Below are 22,670 nucleotides of genomic sequence, written 5' to 3'. Positions count from 1 at the left end.
GATAAGCATCTGCTTTACTTTATAAGAAACTACCCAACTTTTCCAGTGTGGTGGAGCCATTCTGCATGTCCAGCTCAATGTATGAGAGTCACATCATACCCTCACCAACTGGTAGTATGGTTAGATTTCTGTTGGTTCATTTCAACTTTAGCCATTCCAGTGGAGGTGTATTGTTATCTCATTGTGGTTTTAATTTGCATTTATCTGTAACTGCTGATGCTTAGTGGCCATTTGTATGTTCTCTTTGGTGAACTGTCTATTCAAATTGTTTGCCCATTTTTAATTGGATAGTTAATTATCCTGTTGGGTTGTAAGAGCTCTTTCTTTCTTTAAGTAACAAATTTACAAATTTGCTACTATAAACACATAGTAATTTTTTTGTGATCAGATAAGTGTTCTTTGAATTTTCTGATTATAGTTCTTTGTCAAATATATGTATTGTGAATATTTTCTCCACATTTGTGGTTAGGCTTTTCATTGTCTTAACAGTGTATTTCTCAGAACAGATGTGTTTAATTGATGACAACCATGTTATCAATTTTTTTTCTGTTATGGTTTGTGGCTTTGTGTCTATTTAGGAAAACTTTGCTTCCCTCGGGTCACAATTTAACATTTTTTTTCTTTTAGCTATTTTATAGTTTTAGCCTTTATGCTTAGGTCTATGATCCATTTTTAGTTAATCTTTTTGTATAGGGTAAGGTAAGGGTAAAGGTTCCTTTCTTAAGATACAGATTTCCAGCTCTGTTGGTTGAAAAGACTGTGTTTTCACCCATTGCATTACCTTGGCAATTTTGTCAAAAATTTTGTCAAAAAACTGACCACACTTGGGTGGGCTTATTTCTGGCATCACCCTTTTGACTCATTTGGTCTCTTTGTGTCTCTTTATGCCAATATGGTACTTTTTTTTTCTTTTTAATTCTCACCTGAGGATATGTTTATTGATTTTGGAGAGGGAGGATAAGAGAGATGGCGGGGGTGGGGGGAGGAACATTGACCGGTTGCACCCCATACACACGCTGACCGAGGGTCAAACCCGCAACCAAGGTGCCCTGACCAGAAATCGAACCCGCAACTTTTTGGTGTACAGGATGACTCTCCAACCAACTGAGCCACTCAGGCAGGGCCAATATGATACTCTTGATCAGTGTAGCATTCTAGTAAGTTTTAAAATCGCATGGTAAAAGTCTCGCAACTTTGTTCTTCTTTTCAAGATTATTTTAATTATTGGGGATCTTTTTTGTTTTCATATACATTATGGAAAATTATCAGCATTTTAGCAAAAAAATGTTACTTGGGATTTTGATTGGGATTGTATAGAGTATATTAGTTGATTTGGGAAGAATTGGGAAGCTTAACAATATTGAGTCTTCCCATCTAATAATGAATATGGTATATCAAACCATTTACTTAGGTCTTTGAAATTTCTCATCAATGTTTCAGAGTTTGCACTGTAGAGGTCTTGTAAATGGTTTATATATTTTGGATGCTTTTGTAAATGGCATTAGTTTTTTAATTTCAATTTCCAGTTTATTGCTATATATAAAAATACTGTTCTTTGTTTTGTATGGCAACATATATACTGCAACCTTGCTCAGCTCGCTTTTTAGTTATTATAACTTTTCCTGAAAATTCCTTAGGATTTTTCTACAGGAACACAATTATGTCATCTATGAATAAAAATCTTTTACTCTGCAATCTTTATGAACTTCATTTCTTTTCCTAGCCTGATTGCACTGGTTACAACCTCCAGTACTATATTGGATGGATGTGGTAGGAACAGACATCTTTGCCTTGTTTCCAATCTTAGTGGAAAAGTATTTAGCCTTTCACCATGAAGTATAATGCTGCTGTAGGTTTTTTTAATAGACATCCTTTATTAGGTTGAGGAAGTTAGCTTCTATTTCTAGTTTGCTGAAAGTTTTTATTTACTTTTATCATAAAAGAGTGTTGGATTTATTAAATGATTTGATTTTCTGATGCTAAACCAACCTTTGCATTCCTGGTATAAATCCCAGTTGGTATTGGAGTATCATATATACTCCAATTATTGTGTATATGTATATATATATATAATTTTGAAATTGTAATTCATTTTTGAGAGAGGGGAAGGAGAGAGGGAGAGAAACATCAATGTGAGAGAGAAATATAAATTGGTTGTCTCTCACATGCACACTGACCAGGGACTGAACCTGCAGTCTAGGCATGTGTCCTAACAAGGAATGGAACCCATGATTTTTTGGTTTACTGGATGAGACCCAGACAACTGAGCCACACCAGCCAAGGCTAATTTATTTATTTTTTAATGCACAGAATAGAGACAGTTTCTTAATATTTTGGTTTATTTTTAAAGATTTTATTTATTTATTTTTAGAGAGGGGAAGAGAGGGAGAAAGAGAGGGAAACATCAATGCGTGGTTGCATTTTGTGCGCCCTCTGCTGGGGACCTGGCCTGCACCCCAGGCATGAGCCCTGCACTGGGAATCAAAGCAGAGACCCTTTGGATCACAGGCTGGTGCTCAGTCCACTGAGCCACACCAGCTAGGGCAGTTTCCTTTGTTAACAATTTTTGCATCTGTGTTCATGAGAGATATTGAACTGTAGGGAAAGAGTTTCTGTTGGGTTTATATTTTTTTCATTAATATTTGGTAGAATTTACCATTGAAAACATCTGGACCTGGGCTTTTCTTTGTGGAAATATTTTTAAGTTACTTACTCAATTTTTGTGTTTGCTATAGGTCTATTCATATTTTCTATTTCTTTTTGAGTCAGTTTTGGTAATTTGTGTCTTTCTAGGAATTTGTCAATTTCATCTAAGTTTCCTAATATGTCTTCCTAAAGTTGTTCATAATATTCCCTTATAATCCTTTTTAATTTCTATATAGTTGTTAGTGACATTCCTTCCTTTATTCTTTTTTAAAATTTTATTGATTAAGCTATTATAGTTGTACCAGTTTTTCCCCCTTTGCCCTTCTCCACCCAGCACCCACCCCATTCCCTCCAGCAGTTCTACCCGTTAGTTCATGTCCATGGATCATGCATATAAGTTCTTGGCTACTCCATTTCCTATACTGTTCTTAACACTCCCCTGCCTATTCTGTTACTACCAATTTGTATTTCTTAATCCCGTACCTTTCCCCTATTTTCTCTTTTCCCCCTCGCAACTGGTAACCATCCAAATGATCTCCATATCTACAATTCTCTTTCTGCTCTGCTTGTTTACCTAGTTTGTTTTTAGGGTTCAATTTTTGATAGTTGTGAATTTATTGCTACTTTAATTGTTCATAGTTTTGATCTTTTTTAAAGATTTACTTATTTATTTTTAGAGAGAGGGGACAGGAAGGAGAAAGAGAGAGAGAGAAACAACAATGTGTGGTTGCTTCTCACACGCCCCCTACTGGGGACCTAGCCCGCAACCCAGGCATGTGCCCTGACTGGGAATCAAATCACCAACCCTTTGGTTCGCCGTCCAGTGCTCAATCCACTGAGCCACACCAGCCAGGGCTTCATCTTCTTCTTTTTCTTAAATAAGTCCCTTTAACATTTCATATAACAATGGCTTGGTGATGATGAAGCCCTCGGCTTTACCTTGTCTGGGAGGCATTTTATCTGCCCTTGCATTCTAAATGATAGCTTTGCTGGATAAAGTAATCTCGGTTGTAGGTCCTTGCTTTTCATCACTTTGGATACTTCTTTTCAGTCCCTTCTAGTCTGCGAAGTTTCTTTTGAGAAATCAACTGATAGTTTTATGAGAACTCCTTTTTAGGTAACTATCTGATTTTCTTTTGCTGCTTTTAAGATTCTCTCTTTATCTTTAACCCTTGGCATTTTAATTATGATGTGTCTTGGTGTGGTCCTCTTTGGGTCCATCTTATTTGGGATTCTCTGTGCTTCCTGGACTTGTATGTCTATTTCCTTCATCAAATTAGGGAACTTTCCTTTCATTGTTTTTTTCGAATAAGTTTTCAATTTCTTGCTCTTTCCTTTCTCTTTCCAGTACCTCTATGATGCAAATGTTGGTATACTTGATGTTGTCCCAGAGGCTCCTTACCCTATCCTCATTTTTCTGGATTCTTTTTTCTTCTGGTTGTTCTGATTACATGTTTCTTTCTTCCTTATGTTCCAAATTGTTGATTTTATTCTTAGCTTCATCCAGTCCACTGTTGATTCCCTGTAAATTTTTCTTTATTTCAATTAGTGGAAACTTAATTTCTGAGGGGATCATTTTTATGTTGTTGAAGTACCCACTGAGTTCCTTGAGCATCCTTTTAACCAGTGTTTTGAACTCTGCACCTGAGAGATTGATTATCTCCATTTTGTTTAGTTCTTTTTTCTGGAGTTTCATTCTGTTCTTTCATTTGGGCTATATTTCTTTGTTTCCTCATTTTGACAGTCTCCCAGTATTTGTTCCTATGTGTTAGGTAGAGCTGCTTTGACTCCATGTTTTGGTAGTGTGGCCTAGTGTAGAAAAGCCGCTGTTTACTGCTCAGGTGGGCCTGTAAGTGGTGGAGCCTTAGGTAATCACCAGGGTGGGGCAACCCATGTGAACCAGGTTGATGGACTCTCAGATACGGTGCCACTGTTCTGTGGCTCTGTGTGGCAGAGGGCTCAGAAATGGAATAACGGCTGCCACCTGGCCTCTGGCATTTTTTCCAGGAAGAAGCTGTCCCACAATTCTCGCCCTGATGCAAGACACTTCAGTTCCTCCCCATATGCCACTGGTGCCCTTCCAGCTGCTGCCCTAGTGCTGGAGCCCAGAGGGAGTGAGACTGAATAAGGATTCTGCACACTTTTTAAGAAGAGATGCCTGCGAATCCCACAGTTTCCCCCGCTGCCCCTACCCCCACTGGTTTTCACAGAGAGAAGTTACGGGGACCTTTCTTCCTGGTGCTGGAACCTTGGGCTGGGTGGTCTGGTGTGGGGCTGGGTGGTCTGGTGTGGGGCTGGGTTCCCTTGCTCCTGGGATATCCCTTCCAATTTTTACCCGCCATACATATGTGGGACCAGCCTGTTCCACATCTCTGCGTCTCCTACCCTTTGGAATGAATGTGACTTCTTTAATTCCTTGGTTGTCGGACTTCCATATAGCTTGATTTTTCTGACAGTTCTGAGTGATAGTTGTTTTGTAGTTTAGTTGTAATTTTTGCTATGGTTGTGCGACAAAATGAGCTGTGTTTACCTACACCTCCATTTGACCAGAAGTTCCTTAATTCTTGATTTTGGGAATTTTCATCTCATTATTTTATCTTCATCAGTATAGCAAAAGTTTATTAATATTAGCTTCATTGATTTTCTCTATTGTTTTTATATTTTTTACTTCACTGATTTTCACTCTGATCTTTAGCTTTTCTTTCTTTCCATTTACTTTGAGTTCTATTTACTGTTCTTATTCTTGAAGTAGGAGCTTAGATTGATTTTAAGTTTTTCTCCCTTTCCCATATGTATTTAAAGCTATATAAATTTCCCTCTATATATTGCTGTAGCTTCATCCTGTACATTTTGCTATGTTGTGGTTTTCTTTTTTATTCAGTTCAAAATATTTCCTAAATTTTCTTTCAGTTTCTTTTCTGGCACATCTAGAAGTATGTTGTTTAATTTCCGTATATTTAGAGACTCCTAAATTTATTTTTATAACCTGGATTCTAGGTTAGTTCTATTATGGTTAAAGAACATACTTTGTATGATTTCAATTTATATAAAGTTATTAAGGCTTATATTTTGTTCTTGCGAATGGTCTACTCTGGAGACTTTTCCAAGCGTGTGAAAATAATGTATATTCTGCTTTTATTATGATGAAATGTTAAGTCAAACTGATTGACAATGTTCATGTGTTCTGTATCCTTATTAATTTTTGTTGATTGTTCTATCAATTACTGAAATAGGGGTATTAAAATCTATATTATGATTGTTTTTTAAAACATTTTATTTATATATATTTAGAGAGTGGGGAAGGGAGGGAGAAAGAGAGGAAGAGAAAACCTGATCAGTTGCCTCTCGCATGCACCCAACCAGGAACCTGGCCCACAATCCAGGCATGTGCCCTGTCTGGGAATCAAACCAGTGACCTTTTAGTTTGCAAGACAATGCTCAACTGATGCTCAACCAAATAAGCTACATCAGCCAAATAAGGCTACAATTATGCTTAATTGTTTGTCCTTTCAGTTCTGTCATATACTTTGGAGGTCTGTTACAATATACATTTATACTTGCTATATATAGCTGACATATTGACCATTTAATTATTATGAAATGTCCCACCATTTTTTCTTTAGTCAAGTTTCTTTTAACAGCTATTGTGTCTGACAGTCATAGTGACCTTATGCCTCTCCTGTGTTTACAGTTTACATTGTATATATTTTCCCCGTTCAACTTATCTCTTTAGATCTAAATTGTATCTTTGAAGATGGCATGAATCTTGCTTTTTTATCCAGTCTCACAAGTATTAGTTAGGTACTGCTGTGTAACGAATAACCCTCTAACTTAGTACCATAAAACAATAAAAATTTATTCTCTTAACATAGTTTTCGAAGTTAGGGAGCTGGGATTGACTTTCCGAGAGGGCTAGGGCTCCAGCGTTCTCATGAAGTTAGAGACAGCCTGTCAGTGAAGTTGCAGTCATCTGAAAGGGGGGTTACCAACTTGACTCTGATGGTTACTTTTATGTGTTAACTTGACAGGACTAAGGGATGCCCAGAGATACCTGGGATGACATTATTTCTGGGTGTGTCTGTGAGGTGCTCCAGAAGAGGTTAGCATTAGAATCAGTAGACTGAATAAAGAAGATCCACCCTTACCATTGTGGGCAGACAATATCCAATCCTTTGCGGGCCTAAGTAGAAAAAAAAAAAGCAGAGGAAGGGAGAAATGTCCCTCTTCTTGAGCTGTGCTATCCATCTCCCCCTGCCCTTGGACATCAGAGCTCCTGGATCTTGGGACTTGGGACTCCAGGACTTACTCCAGTGTCACCCCACCCCCCACTCTTCTCAAGCCTTCAGCCTGAGAATCGGACTGGGAGTTGTGCTGTCTGCTCCCCTGGTTCTCAGGCCTTCAGGCTCAGACTGAGTTATGCTGCAGGCTTCCATGGTTCCTTAGCTTGCAGACAGCGACTGCGGGACTTCTCAGCCTCCATAACAGCGTGCGCCAATTCCTGTAATGGATTAATTAATTAATACTGGTTCTGTTTCCCTGGAGAATCCTGACTAATAATATACTTGTTGATTTTGAATATTATAGCCAAAATATCTCACTCTTGTTCCATTTTTAATTTTTTATTAACTTTTGTTCACATTTTAATCAGTTGGTTTTATTGCTTGTGTATATATCCATTTCATTATTGTGGACTTTTGAGTATTTGTCAGAATTCTTTATTAATGAAGGACACTAAACTCTTGTCTGTCACATTTGCTGCAAGCATGTCGCACATTACTTCCCTGTTTTGTATTGTCACTTGCATTTAAATATTGTTCCAAAGCTTTTCTGATGTACAGAAGCTTTTGATTTTTCCATAGTCAAATTTACTGACTTTCTCTTGCAATTTCATATGTTGGTTTTAATGCTCATAAAATTCTATTCAAGTCTGAGGAAAGATATTTTCAGTTCTTTGTACATTTTAAATTTTATTCTCTAATCCATCTAGAATTGATCTATTTTTTCAAAGTGTTGGATGAACAACTTGTTGGTGCTGTGTCATTGATGCGAGTTGACAGCCTAGGTAGACACCAAACTGTTGAATGCGATGGCGTGGATTTCTAGGTTCTCGCTCCTCTTCCATTCTAAGTCTGTGCTACTATAAAACAAAACTTTATTTTAGTTTGATAGCACACATTAACATCTAGTAGGGTAAGTCCTACTTACTACACTTTTCTTCAGAGACACTTTAGAATGAATGTTTCAACTGTCCTTCTTCCCCCCAAATTACAATCCTCACTGGATTTTTTAAGTGACAGCTTTTATTAAGATATAGTTCACATACTACACAGCTCTCTCATATAAAGTGTATGAGTCAACATTTTCTAGCATATTCACTGGGTTGTGCAACCATCACTATAATACAATTTTGTTTGTTGACTTACCCTAGTAAGTTTTACACATATGTATAAATTGTTGTGTTATAATTTTGTTATATTGTTATTGCTATAACCAATATGCTAGCCTTTACTTCGGTCAGTTTCATGTTTTCTGTTTTTACTTTCCATGATTTCCAAATCTTTTTTTTTTTGTTTTTTGACCTTTACCAAATAGATTATATTTTCTTCTTTTTTTGATTATTACAATAGCTTTTTTGACTCAAAAGAATGTCACGATATAACTATATTTCAGTTGGTTTCTACATGGTCTTTGATCCATCTGGAATTATTGAATGTGTAGAATGAAGTAATTTGTATAATGAAGTAAGGCTTAGATTAATTTTTTCCAATTGTTAAAAAATTTCAGCAATATTTATTTATTTATTTAAACTTTATTTTTTATTTTTCTCTTTTCTTTTTATGCTATTCCACTGACTTGAAAGTTAATGTTCTGTTCTTATTCTACTAGTGACTAATTACAGATCTTTTAAGCACATGCTTGAACCCATGGTTGCTTAATTATCAATGTTAGGAATTAAATGTTATCTGTTGACTGTCCCCATGTAATAAGAATAAGATAATATAAATATTCTTTCTTCCTAGTGACCCATCCCAGTTTCTGCTGATACAAAGTTTTATTGTTATTCTTTGCCCCTCCTTCCCCAGACTTTGAGGCCTCTAGGAGGCCACTAAATCAGCATGGAGGAGACAAAGGCCAGCCCAGCCTGCAGAATCATTTTTTAATAATCAGTACAGTCATTTTTAGTAGCATTTGTTCTGATTTTGAAGTAATTACAAACTTATAGAAAAGTTCCCCAGACAGGCCCCCTTAGTGGATAGAGATAGGAAATGCTGGGGCTTTGGGCGGCTCGTATCTCGCAGTGCATCCCTCACTGTTAGTGCAAGATGTCAGTCAGCTTTTATGGAAACTTCCTCCTACTGTTAGAGGCACTTTGGGGGAGATAAAAGGGGAGAAGTCTCTGACCTTCTGGGGTGAGAACGTGAACGTATAGTGGGATGGAGGAGGTGACTGTGAAGTGGCAGAAACAGAGGCTCGAGGTGATGGGTGACCATGGAAGGGACTCAGCACACAGTGATCACACCTGTTGTTTATTGGGCACCTACTCTGTGTCAGGCACTGCTCTGAGCGTGTCCCACATATTAGCCCATTTGCTCCTCACAGCGATGCTCCGAGGTAGGTCCTATTATTACCTGTATTATAAAGATGAGGAAACCGAGGCACAGAGAGGTTAAGTGCCTTACCCAAGTGGCAGAGTTGGCATTCAAATCCAGGCCCTCTGGCTCCTAACCTTCACTGTCACCTGCCTCACTTAGGTGGGGATGGTCTTGACAATTCTACAAGAAGAAAGCCTGTTTTATAATCTTTGTCGGTGCATTTGGAGGGGAAGATGCCAGAAAGCTGAGGCACATCTGGATGCCACAGAGGTGACAAGGTTCTGCCAGGGCTTCTGCCTGCGCTGAGGGTGGAAGTTCTGCTGGGACAAAAACTGGTGAATTTCTGGTCTCTCAGAAGCTATTTCTCCCATTTCGTCCAAATGGCCCCAGCATCCTTCGGGGAAATGCTGCTCCCCCAGACCCTGAGCTGTGTGCAGGCAGTGCAGGGTGTCAAGGTGACCGGTGGGCCCAGCTCCCAGCCCAGAGCAGCCCTTCCATGATCAGCCCTGCCTGGGGCAACTGGGCTGACGTCTGCCTTGTTGGGGAGGCGATCCAGGTGGCTCAGGGTCCCGCCATGGATGGCTGAGGAGTTACAAGGATAGAGAGAAGGATGGAGAGGGACAGGCAGTGAGGCATGGACAAGATAGAAAGGCGCAGTGAGAAACAGAGACACAGGAGATACAGACAAAGACAAGCAAGCCAAAAGCAGAGAAAGAGAAGATGAGAGAGATGGGCAGAGTGAGGCTGACATGTTGAAGAGAGATACAATGGCAGGCAGAGAGAGCGAACGCCGGATGGAAAGAAGGAGAGAGGCACAGCAGCAGACACACTGCCCTCCCAGGCCCACAAAGGGAGACACGCTGGGACAAGGTTGCGGAAACGTACCCCTCACACTGATCTTCTAGGAACCCCCACAGTGGCAGCTGGTCCTGCCTCAGCTCTGCCCTCCTTCTCTCCTTCTGCTGGCCAAGCCCATTAAGCTGCTACCCTGGCCACAATTGAAGGCCCCACGCCCTGGGCAGGAAACCACTGAAGAGGCGTCCATGCTCTCCTGCACCCCAAACCATCAATTAGTATTAATGAGGGAAGGCTTCTCACTGCCTAAAGACCCCCACCGGGGCTCAGAAGGAGGGGAAGCTCCACCCCCATGACTCAGGTGGTTAAAGGGCCCAGGGCCAGCCTGTGAGTCCAGAGTGTTCAGATGGCGTGTGGCAGCAGGAAGGTCACCATCCAGCTGGTAGATGAAGAGGCAGGACCTGGAGCAGGGGACCCGAAGCCTTTTAGAGGCCAGAACTATGAGGCAATCCGAGCAGCCTGCCTGGATGAGGGGATCCTGTTTCGTGATCCCTACTTCCCTGCTGGCCCTGATGCCCTAGGCTATGACCAGCTGGGGCCAGACTCAGAGAAGGCCAAAGGGGTGAAATGGATGAGACCCCATGTAAAGTTTGGCTGGGGCCTGGGCTCCTGGGTCCGAGGGAGGAGGGGCCGGGGGCCTGGGCTCCTGGGTCCGAGGGAGGAGGGGCCGGGGGCCTGGGCTCCTGGGTCCGAGGGAGGAGGGGCCGGGGGTCTGGGCTCCTGGGTCCGAGGGAGGAGGGGCCGGGGGTCTGGGCTCCTGGGTCCGAGGGAGGAGGGGCCGGGGGCCTGGGCTCCTGGGTCCGAGGGAGGAGGGGCCGGGGGCCTGGGCTCCTGGGTCTGAGGGAGGAGGAGTCACTGTGGGGGACCAGCTCAGAGCAGGCTCAGCCTTCCTGGGTTCAGGAAGGTCCAGGGAAACCTGCCGCCTGCCCACAGGCTTTATGAGCCTCTCACCGTGTTGGAGGCGCCCATTACTCTGGAGCAGTGAGGGCAGGAGAAGACCCAGGCGTCTGACCTCCCAGTTGCTCCTTCCCTCCCCTTCTTGGCTGAGGCTGAAATCCCCATCACCCCCCAGGAGTTTTGTGCTGAGCCCCAGTTCATCTGTGAGGACATGAGCCGGACAGACGTGTGTCAGGGGAGTCTGGGTGAGACCACTGAACCCATCTAGAGCCCCCACATCCTGCAAGTTGCAGTTGGGACCCTAACACCTCTGCCCTCAGTGTCCCCCTCCCCACCCACTGGCTCGCCTCCCTACTCTTCAGCCTCCCCCTCATTCTCTCCTCTCCCTGGGCCTTAGTCTCCTTCTTTCCTCCAAGGTAACTGCTGGTTCCTTGCGGCTGCCGCTTCCCTCACTCTCTACCCCCGACTCCTGTGCCGAGTGGTGCCCCCTGGACAGAGTTTCCAAGACGGCTATGCTGGCATCTTCCACTTCCAGGTAAAGCTTGGCTCTTCTGGTCATGCCTCAGTTTCCCCCAGGTGACATGAATTCATAGTTGATACCGTTCCCTTGGGGCTGGAATTTTAGACAGGTACAGCAAGGCCAGGGGTCAGAGGCTGGGGCCCAGGACGGGTTGGGGGTTGAAGGCTGGAGGCCAAGCCAGGGCCCTGCCGCTTCCCCCACCAGCTCTGGCAGTTTGGCCACTGGGTGGATGTTGTGGTGGACGACAAGCTGCCTGTGCGTGAGGGGAAGCTGATGTTCCTGCGCTCGGAGCAGCGGAACGAGTTCTGGGCCCCCCTTCTGGAAAAGGCCTATGCCAAGTAAGGACCCCAACGCCTCCCCCAGCTGCAACCCCAAGTCCCAGCCAGCAGACAGACCCCAGCCACATGGGATCCCCGGAGACCCTCGACTTCTGAGGTCTTCTAGACACCCAGCTAAGGATCCCAAACCAAGTCACAGCCCCTGGGACCCTAATGCCACACCGTCCTCTGAGGCCCTCCAAATTGTAGACACCTTCCTCCACCAAAGCATCACAAAAAACCGTCTTAGAGACCTCTCAAACACCCAGAATCCTTAAAGGGCCTGAAATCTCTTGTCAGGCCCTAGAGCCATGAAACCTAACATTTATCCCCTTAGGGAATCTGTAATCTCAGATTACCTCTCTTGATCCATTGAGAAGCCCAAAGCACCCCCAAAATGTTGGGTGTAAGAGCTAGGGCCCTCAAATCTTTGTTTTTCCCCATCCTGTGGACCCAAAAGCCCCACGGGGACCACCCTCATGGCAGACATCTATCTCCAGAGACTCCGAGTATCAGATGCAGCCCCCAGGGTGCCACGAATTCTGACAGAGCTCTCCTGAGACCCCCAAATCATGTGGTCTTGGTGGCCCAGGGACCAAAAGCTTCCAGAGTGTGCCGCAGTTCCCCACCTCAAGAGCGTGCAAATTTTGGGAACAGGCCCTGGGACCCCACACTCTGGGACAGAGGTCCCCAAATCCTGAGATGCTTGTACCTGCCTCAGACACCCCCATACCAGACTTGCTCCCACAGGCTCCATGGCTCCTATGAGGTGATGCGAGGAGGCCACATGAATGAGGCTTTCGTGGACTTCACAGGCGGCGTGGGCGAGGTGTTCTACCTGAGGCAAGACACTCCAGGCCTCTTCGTGGCCCTGTGCCACGCCCTGGCCAAGGAGTCGCTCGTGGGTGCCACCGCCCTGGTGAGAGTTGGACTCCCGTGGAGACCCCCCCCCCCACAGTGCCAGTGCACGGTCACAGCTGCGGGGGAGACGTCACATGTCCTCCTTCATTTCACTGTTGGCTTATTCTCTCTCACAAATCAAACATGAGCAAGTCAGAAGGATATTTCTTTGCTTTCATAACTAATGAGCTTCAGGCACATCTGGATCCAGGTGCTCGGCAGACGTTGTGAATGTGTTTTTCTGTTCCTGTTTCTGGGTTAGCCTGTCAGGAAGGCTTTTTCCCCTCAAGGACACAATGGAGCCCCCCTCCCCTGCAGTTACCTCTCACCACCCCAGAGGTAAAAAAGAAAACTACCTCTTCCTGAGAATCTCAGCAAAAGTCCAGGGTTGATTTTAATGGGCTCAGTTTGGGTCATATGTTCATATGTGACCCTATTACATACTCATTCATTCAGTGTCAGTCTAACTTATTCATTCATTCATTTACTTAACCCTGGACTCAGTTACTCGCTTCACCTTTTGTGTTTCATTGCCTCTTTCCGTCTCCCTCTGTTCTGTATCTTTCGTTGTCTCTAGGTCTCTGTCGCTCTCCTTTCTGTCTACCTTTTGTCTTTTGTCTCCACATCCCCCTCCCTGCTTCCTCTCTTACCTTCACAGACCAACTCCCACCCCCGCTCGGAGTCCTGTGTCATTCAGTTGGGTGCTCTGGTTGACTCCTGCTTTGGTGGCAGGAGGTTGGGGGACAGAGCGAAACAGCCACCCTCCTGTCCCTCAGCATGGCCTCACCGTCCTCTCCCTGTCCTCTGCCCAGAGTGATCAGGGCGAGTACCGTACAGAAGATGGGCTGGTGAAGGGACACGCGTATTCAGTCACAGGCACGCACAAGGTGAGCAGCCCCCACGGGTGGGCGGGCAGGGGCTGTCCAGGCGCCGACCCCACTGATGCTGCCACTCTCAGGTGTCACTGGGCTTCACCAAGGTGCGGCTGCTGAGGCTGCGGAACCCGTGGGGCCGCGTGGAGTGGACCGGGGCCTGGAGCGACAGGTGAGATGGGTCTGGGGTAGTGGTTGAGGGCCTTGGCCCCACCCACCCGCCCCTCACACCCCAGGCTTCTCTAGCTGCCCACGCTGGGACGTGCTCCCCACTGAGTGGCGAGATGCCCTGCTGGTGAAGAAGGAGGATGGAGAGTTCTGGTGAGTAGGATGGGATCCCAGTCCCGCTCCGGGGAGGGACCGTAGCCAGTGGGGTACAGGGAGGGGACAAATCCTGCTTGAAGGGACGTGGCAAAAGTTCATGGGGATGGGTCCTAATGAGGAGAAACTGTCCATATGAGTGGTAATTTTGAGGTGGGTTCTATCTGAGGGAGTTGAGGAAGAATTAATAGTAATATTAGGGGGTTTGGAGGCATAGTGATCTCTGCGGGGGGGTTGAAGGGTGATGGATAACATTTAGGACAATTGAGGGAGCTTGGTGACACCTGGGGCATTTCTTGAGCTTTGGCGCTATTGAGGGGCTATTGGATATTTGTTGGTAATTGAGAGTCTGAGGGTCTTGATATTTGGGAGCAGAAAACAATTTGACAATGTTTGAGGGGAGTTTGTGGATCTTGGCTTTTTGGGAGCATTTCTGAGGACTTGGAGAAATCTGGAAGAGCTGGAGGGCTCAGAGATTTAGGGGTCATTCTGTTTGGTGGACTGAAGGGTATTTGGCAATACTTGAGAATTTGGGGGGCCATGTGATTTGGGACCTGGGCAGGGTCTAACTGCAGGCTACCGTCCAGGATGGAGCTGCAGGACTTCCTCCACCACTTTGACACCGTCCAGATCTGCTCGCTGAGCCCTGAGGTGCTGGGCCCCAGCCCGGCTGGAGGGGGCTGGCACATCCATATCTTCCAAGGCCGCTGGGTGCGAGGCTTCAACTCGGGTGGGAGCCAGCCTGCTGCCGGTGAGACCTGGAGGGGACTCTCAGAGGCAAGCAAGGGCACTGTGGCGGGCCAAGTAACCCCATTTCTTTCTCCTCCACTAGAAACCTTTTGGACCAACCCCCAGTTCCGGCTGACGCTGCTGGAGCCTGATGAGGAGGAGGACGAGGGGGACGAAGGGCCCTGGGGGTGCTGGGGCCCAGCAGGGGCTCGGGGCCCTGCTCGACGGGGCCGCATCCCCAAGTGCACTGTCCTCCTGTCACTCATCCAGCGCAACCGGCGGTGCCTGAGGGCCCAGGGCCTCACTTACCTCACTGTGGGCTTCCACGTGTTCCAGGTGGGACCTCTGGGCTGAGGACAGGCAACAGGGAGCAGGGAGGCGTGGAGGGGCAGGGGGCCAAGGGGAGATCCCAGAAGGCCAAGAGGAGCTGGAGAGGCTGAGGGCAGGGGCAGGGGCTGGGGGTTGGGCTCTAGCAAATGCTGAGGGAATCGGGGCGGGGGGCGGGGTCAGGGAAAGTCAAAGAGTCTCGGGGGGCCACAGAGAAAGGCTGGGGGTCAGAAGGGTCAGGAAGGAGTTAGAAGAAGCGGTGGGGCCTGAGGTCCATGGAGAGGACAAGGAGCAGAGAAAGCACAGATGAGAGGAAGGGGTCTGGGAGGGGCTCAGGAGGGATCAGAGGGGCTTGGACAGGGACTGAGGGCCAGAGCCTCAATGAGGGTGGAATGAGAATAAGAGGGAGGGGTGTAGGGGAGGCAGGGAAGGAACCCTGAGGCTCTAAGGGTCCCTTCCCCCACTCCCCTTGTTTTTCCTTCTTACAGATCCCAGAGCAGGTGGGTCTCTAATGGGATCCCAGATCCCAGACTCTATGCCTGAACCAGCCCCAGGGCTTCTGACAACCCGCAGTGGGGCAGGGATGGCCTGGGTCTCGCTTGGCATGATGGGTGATCACGTCGGTTCGTCTGGGGCGGTCTGGAAGGGTGCAGTGGGTAGGCGGCCGAGTGGGGTGAACTTGGGTGGTCATGGTCACGCCGTTCCGGCTCCCCAGCTGCTGGGCATCTGGGACTCCCCGCACAGTCGCGCGCACCTGCGGGGCCTGTTGTGCGCTGACCGTTCGCCCTTCTGCGCCCGTCGCGACGTGAGCCGCCGCTGCCGCTTGCGCCCCGGCCACTACCTGGTAGTGCCCAGTGCCGCCCGGGCTGGCGACGAGGCCGACTTCACACTGCGTGTCTTCTCCGAGCACCGCCACACCGCCGTGTGAGCCCAGGCCCTCAGACCTGCCCTCGGGATCCCCAGACCCGCTGCCCTAAGGGGTGGGGGGCGGTGCTGACCCACCTTCGGAATCCGCAGCCCCCCAGGATCAGCCCAGGGTCCCAGCATCCTGCCTAGACCCCACCCGATTTCTCTGCTGTGACCCTGTCCACCCCCAGCCGCAGGCGCGGGGTGAGCAGCCCCTCCCCCACTTTCCGGTCTGTAATTTGCAGGGAGATCGACGACGTGATCAGCGCCGATGTGCATGCTCTCACGGTGAGGGACTGCTTCGGGACGGAGCACGACAGGGCAGAGGTGGGGACCCTCTTGGCCACGACTAAACTCCTCCCATCCTGCAGGCCCCTAACAGTCCCCTGGAGCTGGGGTTGGAGCAGCTGTTTCAGGAGCTGGCAGGAGAGGTGAAGAGGGGCGACAGGGCTAAGAGGGGGCCGCCTTTCTCCTTGAACATCTCCGTTGCCCTGAATGTCTAATTTTCCCGTCTCTGCGCTTACATCTCATGACCTTCTCTCAAAAATGCTCACAGCTCTTTCCTGCCTCAGGGCCTTTGCTCAGTCTGCACCTCTGCCTGAGAGTTCTCTCCCTTCATGCCCACCCCCTGCCCTAAGCCCTCATCTTTCCAATGTGCCCCTCTGAAGAAGGCTCTCCTGACCAGGCCGGTCAGCCGCATGTCCGCTCTGGGCTCCCGCAGCCCAGGGATTCCCCGTTGCAGCCCTGACCACCTTCCCAGGACGGGGCCAGGGGCCAGGGGGCAGGCTTGGGTTCACTCCATCTTTGCTGTGCCCCCAGCACTACCCAGCACTACCCAGCACGCTGTTCGGGCTGGCCGCAAACCCCCTCATTGAATGCCCTCACAACCTGCTCTCTCCCTGACCAGGAGGAGGAGCTCGGTGCCCCTCAGCTCCAGACCTTATTAAGCATCGCCCTGGAGCCTGGTGAGTGGGGACTAGAGGGGACCTCAGGGGGCCGGGGGTGGGGCAGCTGTGTGTGTGGATACACGATGCTGCTGGGAATCAGGCCACAGGAACCCTGCACTTAGTCTTGATGGCATTTCCTCACACTTGGGTCCTGTGGCAAGACCTATGGCCAAGGCCATAGCCACACATGAGCCCCCTTCCTCCAAGTGAGAGGCAGTTAGTGTGGCTGCTGCTAGCACTCAGAACCCCCTTGCCTGGGTTCAAATCCCAGCTCTGATAGTTGCCAGCAGCCCTTTGGCTTTCTGCGCCTCAGTTTCTACAACATGGGATGCCGTGCTCTCTAGCACTCAGTGATGGCCAGTCCGTGGGGAGCTCGGGGTTTTTGTGTGTTTCCTGTAGCTAGGGCCCACACCTGGATTCCCAGAGAGATCGGGCTGAGGACCTGTGAGCAGCTGCTGCGGTGTTTTGGGGTATACAATGGGGGCTGTGCCTGGGCAGGGAGGATGGGGATGTTGGGGCCGCTGCTTGCCTTCTGGGGACGTTGACTTTAACCGGACATCCTGTCTCCAGCATGGCCGAAGCCTGGCCCTGCACCACCTCCAGGAGCTCTGGGGCTACCTTCGAAAGTGGCAGGTAAGGCGGGCCTTGGGTGGAGCCACTTTCTCCTGGAGGGAAAGGGACTAAATAGGGACAGAGGTGCTCGGTGGGCTAGGAGAGCCCCAGGGGAGAAGGGGGACTGGACCACACCACACCAACTTGGAGGGATCTGGCTGGTATGTCCCAGTCCCATCCCCTCTGTGGTCCCTCTAGGGGTACCAACCAGCTCAGTACAGGCTCCTGGCTCTGCATTTCAGCACACAGCTCAGCCCCTTTCTGGCTGTGTGACCTCAGGCTGGCAGCCTCCCCCTGGAGTTGACTTCACTTGTCTAGAAATGGGAGGTGGTGATCCTCCCCCTGCCCCCCACCCCAAAACCCATGTAAAAAGAAAAGAGTCTCAGGCCCCTCTATACTAATAATGGTGATAAGCCACCATTTATTGAGCCCTCACTAGGCCCTTGTGGGTAGTCTTAACATGTCCTCCCAACAACCTTGTTAATGCTGTTGCTATTGAGCCCATTTCACAGACTGGGAAACAGAGGCCCCAAGTGCTGGAGCTGCTTCCCCAGGGCACAGGGCCAGGAAGAAAGGGAGCCGGGCTGGGAGCCCAGGCTGCCTGGCCTCTGAGGCCCCCTTTCAGCACTCTTCAGGGAGCTTAAGGGCCTGCGGGTGGGACTGACCTATGCTTCCCCACCTAGGCCATATTTGACAAGTTCGACCAGGATGCCTCTGGAACCATGAACTCCCACGAGCTGAGGCTGGCGCTGAATGCTGCAGGTATACAGACAGAGGTCCTGGGGTGGGTCGTGGGGGCAGGACCAGCTCCCGCTCTGGCCCCAGCCTCTTAAGAGTTCCAGCAGCCCACTCAGCTGGCGACATCGAAAGCTGACATCTTAGCTTGTTGCCAGCTCTTGGCAGGGATTGTGTGACCCTGAGAGGCCTATGGGGAGAGTCCTCTGTGTGAGAAAGGGAGGGTGTGGGAGGCGGGTGGGCTGGGGAGGGTGTGGGAGACCGGGGCATCCCAGGCACTGTGGCAGTGTGTCCTGGATTCCCCTGAGATGGGGTTGGAGTCCTAACTACTGACTTACTCCTTGGGGGCCCTGGGCACGTGAGTCCACCTCGTTGAGCCTCCATTTCCCTCTGTAAAGTGGCTCCAACACAGGATGGCTGCAAGAGTGCGGCCTTCCTCCTTGTGTGGTGGGGGCTGGGAGCGGGAATGACAGGAATGCCCAGATCCTCATCTACCCCAAGTGGAGTGATGGGTGAGACATGGGGAGGTCGAAGTTCCAGGGACCTGCAAGTAAAGCAAGGAGCCCAAGACCGAGGGGAGGGGATGGAGTCAGAGAGAAGATGGGGAGACGTGGGACAGTGAGAAACAGAGTCCCGTCAGAAGCAGAGGCAAGAGAGAAGGGGAAGATGCAAATTTGTACTGTTCATTCAGTATCTCTGAGCGCCTGGTACATGCCTGGTGTTCTAGACAAGAGAAAACTGATCAAGTGCTCCTGAGGGGCTGCCATTCTGGGAGGTACAAACAACAAATAAAACACCTTGGTCAGACGGTGATCAGCACTAGGGCAAAAGAAGAAAGCAGGCCAGGGTGCGAGGGCATGCAGGGGCGGGGCGGGTGAGCCAGGCGGTCAGGCAAGGCCTCGCTGAGGTTTGACTGGGGACCGGAGGAGCGAGCCTTGGGGACAGGGGGCCAGGGGTGTTCCAGAGGGAATAGCCAGTACAAAGGCCCTGACGTGTGAGCCTGCGCCCCGAGGAGGCTGGTGGGGAGGGAGCCGAGTGAAAGGAGGGGCCCTGTGATAGAGATGAGGACAGAGGGCCAGGGTGGCTGAAGCCAAGTGGGAAGGAGGTGGTCAGAGGAAAGACTGGTGATGGTGGTGGTGGGGGGAGACAGGAGCACCACGAGGCGTCATAAGGACTTTGACTCTTTTTAAAATTTTAAAATATGTATGAGAGGAGAGAGGGGGGCAAGGCCGAGATCAGGGTGCATGGGGCTGAAGCAACGGCTGTGTCTGGAGGAGGGAATGCCAGGGAGGGGACCAGGAGGAAGCAAGTGCCAAGGCCCAGGCCCAGGTGGGCAGTCTCAGGGCGGGCGGGATGGGCAGCAGAAACAACCTGCTCCAATCCAGCACCTTCTTTGCTCCACAAGCATTCCCTGAACACCTGCTCTGCTTGAGGGCCTGGGCGGGCTGATGTTGGGGATCTACTGGTGACCACAAATGCTTTCTTGACCCCCTGCAGCTTCAGTCCAGGGGCAGCCTGAGCTACCAATGACAGTGACAGTCCAGAGTGGCCACTGCGGGGTGGCTGAGGCCCAGAGAGCTTTGAGAGCGGAGGAGATGCTCAATGCGGCTATTCTGGGCAGAGGGGACAGTACGTGCAAAGGGGGCAAGAGGTCAGAGGTCCAACTGGAAGAGGAGGAAGAGTGGGAGGCGAGGTTTGGTCTGTGAGGGCCGCCATGTGCTTGAGACAATGGAGCCGTTGGGCGGGTAACAAGGTCATGGTCACTAGGGCCCAGTAAATTAGGTGAAGGACTTCACTAGTACGAGGGGACCCTGGGCAGGATGCCACACACCAGGCACCACAGGACGTAGGACCTGTGAAAGTGGTCAGAGGAAGCTGACAGTTCCCATGAGAAAAACAAGAATTCCAGAGTGGGCAGCTGAGGGGCTCTTGGTTCCCTCCCCGACCCCACCTCCACCCTGAGGGCAGATGAAGGCCAGAGCTCCTACCTGTCAGGATGAGGTGGCAGCCCCCACCCCACCCTAGACTTTTGGGCACAGAAATGTGATGGCACAGGATAATTGTTAAATGAATGTGGGGGCGGGGGGTTGCGGGGTTGTGGGGGGAAGGCGTGGGAAGATGGGCTTTAGGAGGCAGCAGAGGCCCATGAAATTATCTTGGAACTGTGTTTATCTGGCTCTGTGAGACCCAGAGGAGAGTCACCCTGCAACCTTGAGTCTCAGAGGGTTGCCTGTAACATGGAAGAACCAGCTTTTGCAGCTTTAAGAAGCCTGTTGAGATTCCTCATCAGAGATGTTTTCTAAACTTTAAAACTCACCCCTAATGTGGAGTATAAAGAAACTGACTCCATATGGGACAAGAATGTTTTGCACAGAAATATTCCCTGGGGTCCACTAGCAGAATCCTGCGGTTTAAAGGAATAACACTGACATAGTTTCTACATGCCAGACAGTGTCCTAAGCTTTACACAGAACATCTTCACATAACCTTATAGAGTCAAGGCTGCTATAGTCCCCACTTGACAGATGAGGAAACTGAGGCCCATGGCCACACACAGCTGGGTTGAGGGAGAGCTGCAATTTAAGAGGTAGGAACAAGCCCCTGTGGTATCTGTGTCTCCCCAGAGAATCAGGGTGGGGCACCGCCCTGAGGTGGGGTTCTTGGCAGCCCAGGCTCAGAGGCGACCTCTTCCTAGGCTTCCACCTCAACAACCAGCTGACCCAGGCCCTTACTAGTCGCTACCGGGACAGCCGTCTGCGTGTGGACTTCGAGCACTTTGTGTCCTGTGCGGCCCAGCTTACCTACATCTTCCGTGAGTGCCACCCCTGGCATGGGTGGGACACAGGGAGGGTGTCTCCCACAGCAGGGGGACTGGGGCGGTACTGCTCACCCGCCTCTCTCTGCACAGGCCACTGCAGCAGGCACCTGGATGGGGGTGAGGGGGTCGTATGCCTGACCCACAGACAGGTAAGCTCAGGCTGGAGGGAGAGGTGGCACAGGGCAGCGCAGGCAGCAGTCCCAGGAGACCCCCGCCTCAACCTGTTGTCTTTTTTCGTCCAGTGGATGGAGGTGGCCACCTTTGCCTAGGACTTGGCACAGGAGTGCCTGTTGCTGGAGGCAGGAGAGCTGCTGGGAGCCCCGTCTCTCTGCCTGTCAGCCTGGACCAGGGTTTATTCCACAGCGGCAGGGCTCTGAGCAAAACCAGCCTTCCCCGACATTAGGCAGTGGTCCAGGCATGGCCTCGGGAGCCGGCCCGCCTGGAGTTATTTCTGGCCCCACCATTCACTAGCTGAGTGACAATGGGCAAGTCACTGCACGTCTGTGCTTTGCTTTCCTCACCTGTAAAACAGGGACGATAGAACATTCTTCTTGGCCAGGCTACATGAGTTAGTCAATATTGCATACTCTGAACAGGGCCTGGTCCTAACCGGGCCCCCAGGAACACTTTCATTTTACACACCTGTGGGAACAGGGACTGTGGCACCCCCAGGCCCTACCTCCTCTGGAAAGAGGTGCTCTATTACAGCTCTGTTAAGAAGCGGAGAGCAGAGATAGGAGAAAGAGAGGACACTGTAGACTCCTTCTTAAAAATATTACATGTTTTATTATCCTGTCCCCAGAAGGGTGGTTTATCCAGAAACCGAGAAAAAAAAAATTACCAATCAGAATAAACCAAAAGAAAAGGGGAGTGGGGGCGGGAATAAAACCACCAACTAACAGGTAGCCAGGCCAGCAGCCCACCCTCCACTTCAGGAGGGTCCCCAGAGACCCATGCCCTACGACAGACAACAGAAAGAAATCAGTACGGGACAGGGGGAGGGAGCAAATCAGCTATGTCTTCATTATGAGAGCAAGAGGTGGCAAAGATGTGTTGTTGCTAGGTGAATATACATTTATATAATAAATCCGTAAGTTAATAAAGTAAATAGTAATTCTCTGAAAGTTTTAAATTTTTTTTATAGCTTTTTTTGCGATTTTTGTTTTGTTTTTTTGGTTTGGTCCTTAGAAAATCTGAGACGTAGGTCCAGGCAAAGCAAGGTGGGAGCTGGTTGGGGCAGGGGCAAAAGGCTGGTCTGCCTGATCGCACTCCTCTGCTGCAGAAAAGGGGGGCATTGAGCTGCACCCCCCACCCCCACCCAAAAATCAGAGAGGAGGGGAAAGGGGTGAAGGGAGCAGGGTGGGGTCCTCTTTCCTATTGGGTAGCTGTGGTGCCCTCTGCTGGGCCCATCGCAGGCATGAGCAGTTCCTGGAAAAGGCACATAGGGCCACGCAGGGCTTTGGCCTGGATGTGGGAGGCCTTGAAGGGACCTCAGGAGCAAAGGAAGGGGCAGGGTGTGGCAGGTATTCTTAGGGCTCAGAGGGGACCTGTTTTGCTGGGGATCCACTGTCCCCTCCACATAGTTAAAAAAAAAATACATCATATATATTTACCAGACCAGAAGTGCTGACCCCAAAAAGGCTCCTGTACCCCTAATCCAGGGGGAGGGGGAGAG

The 22,670-nt window shown here is 49.4% G+C and overlaps 1 protein-coding gene across 1 annotated transcript; it reads left to right on the top strand.

Annotated features, from left to right (window-relative positions):
• The first annotated feature begins 10,440 nt into the window (after positions 1-10,440).
• On the top strand, positions 10,441-21,264 carry CAPN12 (calpain 12). Its single transcript, XM_054588906.1, has 21 exons — positions 10,441-10,677; positions 11,167-11,236; positions 11,408-11,526; positions 11,716-11,849; positions 12,579-12,747; positions 13,541-13,615; positions 13,687-13,772; positions 13,847-13,921; positions 14,509-14,672; positions 14,754-14,986; positions 15,466-15,477; positions 15,693-15,901; positions 16,129-16,171; positions 16,255-16,314; positions 16,791-16,848; positions 17,230-17,300; positions 17,401-17,463; positions 18,126-18,204; positions 20,873-20,989; positions 21,086-21,144; positions 21,238-21,264. Exons 1-21 carry the CDS (start codon positions 10,441-10,443, stop codon positions 21,262-21,264), a joined length of 2,160 nt encoding a protein of 719 aa, XP_054444881.1.
• Positions 21,265-22,670: the final 1,406 nt, after the last annotated feature.

Source organism: Pteronotus mesoamericanus, unplaced genomic scaffold (genome assembly GCF_021234165.1).
Source record: "Pteronotus mesoamericanus isolate MK-2021 breed Mesoamerican mustached bat unplaced genomic scaffold, CSHL_Meso_final scaffold_165, whole genome shotgun sequence".
Classification (NCBI taxonomy): Eukaryota; Metazoa; Chordata; class Mammalia; order Chiroptera; family Mormoopidae; genus Pteronotus; species Pteronotus mesoamericanus.
Note: the sequence above shows the minus strand (reverse complement) of the source record. Positions and strands in the feature narration are given on the sequence as shown.